At 37.5% G+C, this 11,157-nt stretch overlaps 1 protein-coding gene across 2 annotated transcripts in view; it reads right to left on the reverse strand.

Annotated features, from left to right (window-relative positions):
- kdm5ba (lysine demethylase 5Ba) overlaps positions 1 to 9,235 on the reverse strand; it is a 46,567-nt gene extending 37,332 nt beyond the window's left edge. Inside the window, exons 1-10 of one of the 2 annotated variants that reach the window (XR_003674078.1) lie at positions 8,943 to 9,095; positions 3,539 to 3,616; positions 3,326 to 3,448; positions 3,026 to 3,196; positions 1,976 to 2,101; positions 1,458 to 1,545; positions 1,198 to 1,304; positions 953 to 1,111; positions 717 to 836; positions 46 to 204 (exon numbers count right to left, since the gene is read on the reverse strand). Coding sequence is in view for 1 of the 2 variants with exons in the window: in XM_028446737.1 (XP_028302538.1) it covers positions 46 to 204; positions 717 to 836; positions 953 to 1,111; positions 1,198 to 1,304; positions 1,458 to 1,545; positions 1,976 to 2,101; positions 3,026 to 3,196; positions 3,326 to 3,448; positions 3,539 to 3,616; positions 8,943 to 9,095 (1,284 nt within the window). In the remaining variant the exon portion in view is untranslated. Of the gene's footprint in view, positions 1 to 45; positions 205 to 716; positions 837 to 952; positions 1,112 to 1,197; positions 1,305 to 1,457; positions 1,546 to 1,975; positions 2,102 to 3,025; positions 3,197 to 3,325; positions 3,449 to 3,538; positions 3,617 to 8,942 lie in introns of both variants that reach the window. The other variant, XM_028446737.1, reaches the window with a different exon arrangement.
- Between the last annotated feature and the right edge of the window lie 1,922 nt (positions 9,236 to 11,157).

Raw genomic sequence — 11,157 nt, forward strand, 5'->3', positions numbered from 1 at the left:
ATCTTTAAGACAAACTCGTGAGAAGAAAATTCCTGACTATCATACCTCGTCGTCAGGTCCAACTTCAAAATGCCCGTTTTTCACTGGGAAACCACTTCCGAACTCCTTGGAGGCGATGTCTGCGCCATACTCCACAGTAACGTCGTCCTCAATGGTGCTGACGAGACGCCAGAACTCCTTCTCCACCAGCTCAGTGGGAACCATCTATAAATAAAAATAAAACACACACCAGTGTCTTTAAAATAAAAATGATTCCTTTTGTGGACTTAAGTGGTACCTGTTGGACTAAACTAACTAGTAAGAAAGAAATATGATTTTTCTCTCAAACTCCAAAGACCTGTTTTACTTCTTTCTCCCCCAGTCAAAATAATACCAACAAAGTGTGGGGTTGTGTCAAAAAAAAAAGCTGGTAGCAAAACAAAAAAAATATTCATTACTTTGTTGCTCTACACAAAAGAAACAAACAAAAAAAAAAAATCACCTTAATATTGCATCAGTGTGGGTTAGTACCACAAGCCTGCCCTCTGTCTCAGCTACAGAAGGATATCACCTTTAGATCCTTTAAATCATTATGAGCCGCAGGTATATATTCCGTTGGAATACATTTTAAAACAACGATCATTCAGACAGCTTTCCTCTAAGTCTTCGCTAAACACAACTCCACGTATCTTTTCCCTAGGTGCACACAACAAAGAAAACTCTCAAAACCAACTCACATGAACTGGCATGTTGAAGTAATCTGACTTGAAGGAGTCGGCCATGTCCCCAAAAGCTTGGAGTGTGTAACTCCTGGCTGCCTGCTCAAAGCCAAATGCAACGGGAGGTTTTCCACATTCCTGCCAGAAGCAACAAAACTTGGTAAGTCAAAACAAATTATGTTTGATTGTACAGTAACACTTTTTCCAAAACATGAAACTAAAGAGTCGTTTCATATGAAGCAGTTTGTCCACACCTGAGCCAGGCATTTAGGGCATCTCCAGTCACCTTTGGGAACATCGTGAAGGGGCGGGATCAGACAGAAGATGTGATAGCTGTCATCACAGCCGTCACAGAGTAGCAGGCGGTCCTCTGCAGTTCCCTTACCACACATCAGACAATGGTACTGTTCTACCTGATACGCAGCAGCAGGGGAGGGAAAATGTATCATTTCTACCATCTGTGTTTTTAATAAATCTCTGGACTAAGTTAAAGCTATACCTTATTCACTGTGGATGTGTCTGTGGTACGTAATACAGTTTCCTCATATTCAGTGGATATCTTGTGCTCAGAAGGCTCCTTTTTAATTACAGGCATCGACATTCTCACTAAAAGACAAAGATTAAAGTTTGTGAGCAGACATTGACACCTTGGTCTGGTCCCAGAGACCCAAAGTTCCTCATTATAAAGATGTCTCCCCCACTCCAACCCACCTAATGGTATTGACCAATCGACTTATTTCTACTGTTACTGGTATTTACCTGGTTGTGGCTTTGTAACATAGGTTCCCATTCTTCTCCTGCGTTTGGGGCGAGATTCACAGAATTCTTCATCTGGTTCACTTTTTTTCTGATGTGAGAAAAGTCAGAGAGAACAGTAATGAGAGAAACATTGGCTTCTACACAAAACACATTAATTGTGGTTAAACTGCAGTTGTGTGATCACCTTGCTATTCACCAAATAACATTTGGGAAGTTATTGTTTGTTATTGACTTTAATGTGAACACCAAGCTACCATTTCTTAAAGTAGCAGAAAGGAAAAGGAAACAGGAAGCTTGTTTAGGTTTTTTTCTCCTTGTGGCTTGGCTAAAGCACACAATTGACTAAAGAGATGTTTAACACAAATTTTGTGTACGTCTGTCTCTAAACAATCTAATGAACCTGGCAGTGGGTAAAGTTATTTTTTCATATGTTGAAAAGATGCATGCATTTAGCAGAACCTTTTTAGCTCCACATTCTTTGCAGAATGAGGCAAAGTAGACAAAGGAAGTCGACTCACTACTGATCTCATTCGTTTGGCTCGCCGTGCAATGCTGCAGGTTTCTTGAGGCTGAACAGACTGGCGCTGTGGCAGATCGTGAGGGGTGTACTCCTTATCTTTAGTGTCATTGGTCAAGGTGGCCTTCTACAGTGAGAAGCAGAAAAGCAGGTAGACAGGGTGAGAAGGAGACAACCTGAAAAATGGGTCTATGGCTAAAATATAAGTCAAAAAAGATAAACACTATGGATGCTGTGTTTGGTGGTATAAATACTGCAAAGAGGGCTTCAATGATTAATTATATTGTTAGAACTCACAGTACCAAAGATGATTAAGCTTAAAGGGTACATGTAGTGAAAGTGTATATAACAAAACAAATGTGTTGTATGTACTACCAATAAACAAAATATGTGCATCTTTTTAAAAAAAAAAAAAAAAACAAAAAAAACATAAGGATTTTTAGAATGATTTAATACCTTCGGGCATAAACTATTGAGAGTCGCATATTGTTTATTGGTAATACATTAAACACATTTATTGTTATGTTATGGTTTTCTTTATTCAGACAACTTTTTTTCAGGAAATTGGATCTCCTGACATGTTTCAACTGTCAACTGACAGTCTTCTCAGGGGCGATTACTTTGATGTATCCCTACAAATTATTTGAAAAAGAAAGCATCAAAGCATCTTCTGATGGCTTTCATGTGTCCTTATATAATCTCAGGCTTGCCACACCCCCTGTTGCCCAATGGAGAAGAGAGTCCCAGGTGTGGGAGAGTAAAAATGTTCCCTCATCCCTGTTGATGTTAAAGCTCTGCTTCCTGATTTTGATAGCTTGAAAGCCATCAGAAGATGCTTTGATGTTTTCCTTATGAAACAATTTGTAAGGATACATCAAAGTAATCACCTCTGAGGAAGACTGGCAGTTGGCAGTCGAAACCAACAAAAACACGAGATGAACTTACTGGAATGACCTTTTTTTCCTTACATACATTATCACTACAGGTACGTTTTAAAGATTTAAGCCCTTTAGTCGGCGAGACTCAAAAGAAAACAAGTGACAGTACAAACCGGCAGATTGGCTCCAGTCTGGAAAAGGTTATAGGGGTAGAGGATTCGCTCGTAGTGCGCCCGCAGATGTGAGCCAATGGCTTTGCCGGGAGCGAAGCCCATTTTTACAGAAATCTTTGTCCAGCGTCGATCTCTGCAGACTGCATCAAAGCCTCCTTCTTCATTCACCAACTTATTTATATATTAAAAAAAAGCATGAATAGCTTTTAAAAACATGTAATAGCGTGTCCTGGAGCTAACATATAACTGTCTAACCCTATCAACAGAAATACAGACATAATAAAATATAGACTTCCATACCTTGTTAAGTTGGTAGAGATCTAAAATCTTTCTTTCCACATGGGGGATTTTTAGAGTGCATCCCTGGAACTCCCAAAATTTGGCAATTTGATCCAAAAAGTTTAGTTTAACACGTGTCTGAGCCTACAGAACAAAAACAAACAAACAGTTATTTATTTCACTTTATTTGTGATGAAATAGGTTCCAAATACATAACCCAATGAGGGAACATACCTCCAGCTCATTAAGCCGTTGTATTCTTGGTGTGAACTTCAGTCTGTCAACATCACAGGCAAATGGTGGCTGCCATTCCTAAGAGGGGAAAACACAACAAATATGTCTTGTTAAGCAGAACAGCAATCCTCTAGTGTTCACACTTAAACAGAGGGCTTGGTTTACAGATCAGTCTGATCGTGGTAAAGTTTAATCAAGTGTCGCACTCAGATTACAGCTAATCTCGCAACAACCAAATGGGAATCTTACTATTATTTACCTGATGGGGAACTGAAAGTACATGAAAAGGACAACACCTTTATGTCTAAAACTAATCATATGTTTTCAATTCATTCTATGACAAAGGATTAAATCCACTGCTGTCACCACACTATTTCTGTAAAATCATGCGATCCTTTATCATCCACATATTTCACAAATCTGAAGTAAAAGTAAATATTTTACTTGCAGAATGTTTCCAAACCCCAATTTGTCCTGAAGCACAACCTTCTTCTATAAATAGGACAGTGGGTCAACAAAGCATTTCAGTTAACAAGAGAAATCTAGTTTTGTGTTATCAAAAAGTGGGTTTTCACTTCTTAACCTTGGAGAAATCTTTTTTTTTTTTTTTTTTTTTTTTAATGAAAGCCAAAACAGTGAAAATGTAGTTGGTGAGCTTTTGTCATCACTGGTTAATGGTAAACATGGAGCAACAGCCTTATTTGTCCATTTTATGACTGTAGAGCTGATGAATTAAAGCGATGCATGTCTTTCCACCAAATATATTCTTAGCACTGCTTTATTGTATGTTTATGTTTAGCCCGTGTTTGATCATTTTATATAAATGAAAGTATTTTCAGAACCCGTTTAATCCTCTAAAGTGAGAAAACCCCAAGGTTTCAATTCACACAAAGTTTGAAATTTAGACAATTAATGGCATAGTATAACTAGTATCTAGGGATAGACATCTCAGGCAAACCTGAATAGAATAAGTAGATAAATAGGATAGGATTGACAAGATTTTACTCTCGCTATTAAACAATCCAAACAAAATATTGCTTTACTGTTACTGGCTATTCCAAGTAAGTCCACTCAAAACAAACGGTAATAAATGGTTAATTAACTTCTACACTTGATTTGTTTAAGATGTGCAAACTGGTCATATGGTCTGCTTGCTGTCAAGTATGTAATTGCAGAGTACTAAAGCCCAAGTGTTTCTTAAAATGGACCAAACTAAAGCTCACTTTTAAAAAATACTGATTAAGACTGTCTGCAGACAATGTTAGCATTAAACCATTGTGAATGCTGGATATCCTCAAATCAAGATACATTAAAACTGAACACAGGGCTTTTTTGTCCTCTAGAATGGAATAGGTGATTAGTTTCAGGATAACAAAAGCTGTATCTAGCAACGGAATCTAAGAAACCATTATTTACACATGCTCGATTTGATTTTATTGATCTTATTGTCAAAACAAAGTTAACTAAACCTGTTTTGAAAATCGTGGGAATCTTGGTTTGGAACGTCAGTTTCGGGTCCAAATCTTGCCTCCAGAGAAAGTCTACATAAGTTTAATCAAATCTGCACCTAATGAACAACATAATCACTAAAAATAATATGCATGCATGTAACATACAGTCAGAATGTGCAAAACCTCAAAGGAAATGCTGAGCATTTAGGAGGTGTTAAAATATAAGTTGAGCTGTAATTTTGCTTGAGTTGAAAATAACAAATGTATATAAGACAGCCGAACAAATACAATCATTTCTATTAAAGTAGGTTCTTGTGTGCAAAATGAGGTGAAAGTAATGGATTCCAATTACTCACGTTACTGTAATTAAGTTGCTTTTATGGGTAATTGTATGTTTTTGAGTACTGTATAGTTCTAAATCAGTAATTGTACTTTTACTTTTAAAACATACTTAAGTACAAGTATTTTTTACATTTCTACACCCAACCGTTACTGAGTAAATAATTATTTTTAGTTGTAAAAGGATCAACGGACAACGTGAAACTTCAAAAAATGAAATGACCAGACAACAATCAAATGCATCACATCATAGCCAACAAACCAGATTAAATGTAATGCACCGGCCAAAAACAGCACAGCAAAAAAAACCCTTATAATGGTTTTGCTATAGTGATATACATCCTTTTAGCCTCATTCAGAGGGCCAAAGTTGAATAAGTTCTGCTTCCTCCCTCCCTTGTTACTCCACATTTTGCAAACGGGACAGTTGGATTTTGCCTGCTTGCTGACATCAGCGAGCGGAAACTCCTCCTCCTGACAATCCTGGCTCCTCCTCCCCTATATAAGAATGTAAGCTCCTCCCTCTCAAACTATCTCACAGGTAAAACAAACACTGCGGTTTAATATAGATCAAAGCTGCAAGCAGCGTTTAACGGGCCCTCCCAACCACACGCATGCCGGGACGTGGCGCACATTGAGGTGTGTTGCATGTAGGGGTGTGGCTGAAATTTTAAAGTGTTAAGACGTAGCTGACTATTTCCAAGGATTATATCACAAACTTTCCTGCAACATTCTGTGCAAATATAATGCCTATGATTTATTTTTACCAATAGGTGGCGCTATGACTATCAATGACAGTTGAGTTAAACCATAACATTTTTTTGGCATACAAATGAAAGCTGCTATAATTAATTAGCATCTACTCAGCTCTACAAACTCTTAATAACTTCCATAAGCGAAGCACATCCAAGTAAACAGGCTGTTAAGAGGAATATTACAATCTATAAAGATTCAACTTTATTGTCGAGATTGTTTTATAACAACCAAATAAACATGTACAGTATGTTTAAAATAAATATACTGTATGAATGTGTGAAGTACTTTAATAGTGCAGTGTTGGATGAAAGACGTATCGCTCTATTTAAGCAAAGAATCTGTGTGTGTGTGTTTCTCAAATATCTCTGTGGATCAGGATCAAACTGACCTGAGAGTTTCAACATGGCTGCTGCTTGGTTCAAGGGTGTGCAACGTCGGATATGTTTGGACTGCAATGTTACCGTTAATAAATAATTTCATAAATAAATGCTTTACAAATTCCGTAAGAGTCCTACCTCTACAGTGATGATGTCATCAGTCCCAGCTGGGAGCAAATACAATTTTCAAGGGGGCACTATTGAGTCATTTTGCCATTCACATGTGCAATTCCCCCAAAATATCACATTTTCGCCAGTCCTTGTGCGTTCAAATTTTCATGAGTTTTTGAATGTGTTTAGGCCCTCAAAAAATGCAATCACTTTTTGTAAGAAAAAAAAAAAAAGGCAGTGGCCATCCGTAAGGTTGTCGTATCAATATACCAATATTCTATTCGTACGCAGCCCCCCATTTGGCCAGTTTACGTCACTTGATAGGTCAGTCATTGGCCAGTTTAGGTTGCGTGACTAAAACTACACCTTATCCTAAACCAAACCCTAACCCAACAAATTGTTGCGATATTGGGTTATAACCCAACTCTAACCCTAACCCAAAGACGATACGTACTTGTACTTCGGTAACAATACCAATAGATCCAGGGGGTTGTTCGTACTGCAACCGTACAAATAGACACTTCCTAAAATAAAAATTATTACAAAAAAACAAAAACAAAAAAAAAAAAACATTGAAAGTAACTTGCAACTTTTAATTTAAGTACTATTTAATTCAGCTACTTTTAACTTGTATTTGATGTATGACTTACTTGTACTTGTGTACAATTTCAATCAAATAATAGTACTTGTGCTTGAGTAGGATATACCAGTACTCTTTACACCTCTGAGAATATACACAAAAAATGCCAAACCAAAGTAGGAAAAGCACCTTTAAAATGTGCCTTGGTAAGGATCCACTAACAGGGGCCTGGATTTCACATGTTGATAGATTTATAGTTATTTATTGGTCTGGGCTGCACAAAACCCCTGCGTCCACATTTTGGTCTGAATGTGCTGATCAAACAGTTGGGTTGTGGGAAGAAAAAAAAACACACACAACAATTGCACATCACATAAAAGGGAAATGAAAGATTCAAATTGAAATAGGAGACACTTCTCAGCACCAACAAGCTTTGCTAAAACCTGGTGCACTGCTCAAAACAAAAGGAAGGTTGATGGAGACATTTGCCCACATTTCGTTGATTTTACTACCACATTGAACAGTGAAAATGGTGACCACCATCATCATCTTAGGACCAACCTCTCCGACTGCCTTCTTTCTTTTGTTTACATGAGCTGTGCATTTTCCACCGGAGGCCTAGCAAACACTAAAGCCCCCACCCCTCCCCATTGATGTCTGACAACAGAAGCCAAACCCTTAGCTTTTAAACATACTAAATATATTTTGGTGCTGTTTGTTTTGACACTTCAAAAAGGCCATGTTATCAAACTGCACACTATTAAACAAATAAATATTAAAAAAAAACATATTACACACCAACTACGATTGGGATCTAACAAAAAAACATTATGTCAGTATTGGTAATTTTTTTTAATTTTTTATTTTTGTAATTTGTGTATTAAATGCAAGGACACACCCTTGAAAAGGACACCAGCCTGTTCCCAGAAATAAGGTCAGTGTGGTAGTCATTCAGTTTCACACTGAAACTAATCAAACATTTAACAGGATCACTTGTCTTTGTGTTGTTAACAGTTGTATGGTATTTGTTGTATTTTTAGTGACGTCAGATTAAACTATCATTTATTCATATAAATAAAATGCGATTAGATTAACCCAGCAAAGACATGTATACTGGGCGTAGTTTGGACTGGGTTGAGTGTTTTTTAGTGTAGGTATTAAATAGGATTTAATAATGCTAAAAGGTGTGAGTGAAGCTAAAGCTGTGTTCGATCGACTCTTCTTCCATGAACATTTGTCCACCGAGCACGTACATGATTCAGCCACACACAAGTCACCAAATCCGGCTTTAAATAGGCCTGTTTGGCTCCCTGGTGGGTCACTAAAGTCGTCACATCCCACACGGGAAACCAATTTGCACCCCACACTCTTAGTTCAGTCTGTGGCCAAAGCTAGCTTAATTTCCGTGCTCAGACTATAACAGGAAGCTCCTGAATCGGCCCTAATGTAAACACTCTGTATTTGAATCGAGTCCAAACTCAAAGCATCTGAATCAGCACTGGACCTTTTCTGTGTTTGTGTGGGGGTTGTATTTTAAAGGCCACACAGGTTTACTCCACAGTTGTCCCTCTGTGTCTCTATGTGTGTGTGTGTGTGTGTAGCTGCTGTTGTCCAACATGAACACAGTCCAGCTCACTGTTCAACTCAGAGCCGCAGCAGTCAGTCCGCCGCCATGTTGAAAGCTCTCTAAAAACACCAACTTTGCCTCATAAATTCTCCTCAGCGACCCACAGCGGCATCTTTCACACACACTCAGAACCAAAAAACACGTAAAGCACAAGGAAAACTCACCGGTGGAGGTCGGATCTTACAGATGCCAGTTTTCTCTGCGATTGGTCGGATTTTGTTGATGTACGCAAAAGGGTCTGTAAATTCCTCCCAGCTGGGCTCAAACACAGGACACTCCGGGGGAGGAATAAACTCATTCAGCTGCGGCTGACTCATCGCTGCACTTTCATTTGAGCACCTTGAGTCAAAATATACGGTTAAAAATAGGAGTTTTCTCACGCAGAATGAGATATAAGTCTCTCCCTTGACTTCAGATACGAATTATCTGGCAGGAGACGAGCTGTTGTTAGACACGGACTGTGTGCATCCGCATCAGAAACTAGACACCGTTAGACTTAAACTCCCATTGTCCAGAAGTCATATATATATATATATATATATATATATATATGCTAATATATATATTAGCAAAATATATAGGACATTATTAATAACATGAAACGGCTATCGTAGTTTTTGCAATGTATAACATAAAAAAAAAAAAAACATTTGAGCGCGTCTTAATCACCTTCAAACTACTTGAAAATCACAATATTATGAAAGTTTAGATACAGTTATTTTTAGGGCCTATGTTGTTTGATTAATCTCCGTTAGCTGGCTTCAACAAACCAAACACTCCCTGTCAGACAGGAGCTGTTCTACGAACGTCGATCAAGTATGATCACAACACGCGCATTGATTACAGCCTCGCTAAGTGCGCGTGCACGTGAAAGGGGTGGGGATTGCGGCGGGTCTGACCAATCAACGGAGAGAACTGACAGACTGAGCGTCTTTACAAAACATGGAGGAGCAGCTTATCATCTTAAACAAATAAAATGAATATAAATCCATGATGACAGTGAAATGCAACAGTGAATTAGTGCAGCTTGCAGCAGGAGGCGGAGCTTTTATACTGGCTTGATCTGATCCACCTCATAACTCGGTTGCAACCATTTGCTGAAGTTTAAAATGATGAATAATTAAAATCCATAATTCAAACCAAAGACAACCCTGTTGTTACAGAAAAGGTAGGAATGAGAGAATTCAGGCAGGAAGCTGCTAGCACTGTTAATGCGCAACAGATTATTTATTTTATTAATCTATTGGCTGATGAACGGACAGCGCTCTGCAGTTAAACTTTATTACAGCACACACATTTTTCTTTTAAGTACACCTATTTATCACACACACTGGGATGAGAGATGAGAGCACATTGTTTAACTTTATAGTATTTTTGTGCTGAGGCGGTCAGTTTATGAATGAATGAATGAATGAGTGATTTCACCAGTCCATGCATAGACACTGACTGTAGATCAGTCCATCAGATATAAATCTATATTTTTCCTAAAGGATGTCATTAGTAAATTAAAGGATTGCATTAATAATAGTCTTTCCTAAATTTAGCTGTCAGATTTGCACCAACCAGGGTCTTCTAACAATGGGCAGGTCGTTTTCTAATTTGGTCAGGAGGCGGGGCTTTAGGACTGCTAACATACAAGCCAGAGAAAAACCTGGTCGCTAGCAGGTAGCTGTTCAGCATTAATTGTCATAGTAATTAAGCTCCAGCAGGCTTTGTAGGACAGCACACGCCGATTAAATCCCGGAAGTAAGCACGATAAGAGGTAATCCGATTCGTAGCATACCCCCTTAATGTAGGCCTACATGTATTTATACAAGTTTTTAAAATACTAACTCTTATACACTTACACTTATAAACTATAGTTCATATCCAGCCAAAACCTTATGCTATTTTTTTAACTCCACCACAGAATAGTAATGTTATAGTTGAAAAACATACATTTGTTGTTGTTATAAAGTGTGCAAAATGTTTTCGACATTCCTAAATTAACCCATGATCACATCTGTTTTTTCGAGCATATAAAAACGCAATAATGTGTTATTTTATAGAACAATGCTGTGAATAATCTAATGATTAAAAAATATATTTAAATTAGGATAGTGTTTTTTTTACGAAGGAGCATTGTCTCACTAAAAAAGAAAAAATTCGTTTTCCGAATCATTATTTTTTTCAATCTTTTTTCCGATTTGTTCATTTTTTTAATCCATTTTCCGAATTATTTATTTTTTTAATCCGTTTTCCGAACTATTTTTTTTTAAAAATCCGTTTTCCGAATTTTTTATTTATTTTTTTAATCCGTTTTCCAAATTATATATATTTTTTACTGACTACAGTACGCCATCGTAGTTTTTTAATCGTGGTTGTTATTTATATTTTTGG

The sequence above is a fragment of the Gouania willdenowi genome, chromosome 5 (genome assembly GCF_900634775.1).
Source record: "Gouania willdenowi chromosome 5, fGouWil2.1, whole genome shotgun sequence".
In the NCBI taxonomy this organism is placed as follows: domain Eukaryota; kingdom Metazoa; phylum Chordata; class Actinopteri; order Blenniiformes; family Gobiesocidae; genus Gouania; species Gouania willdenowi.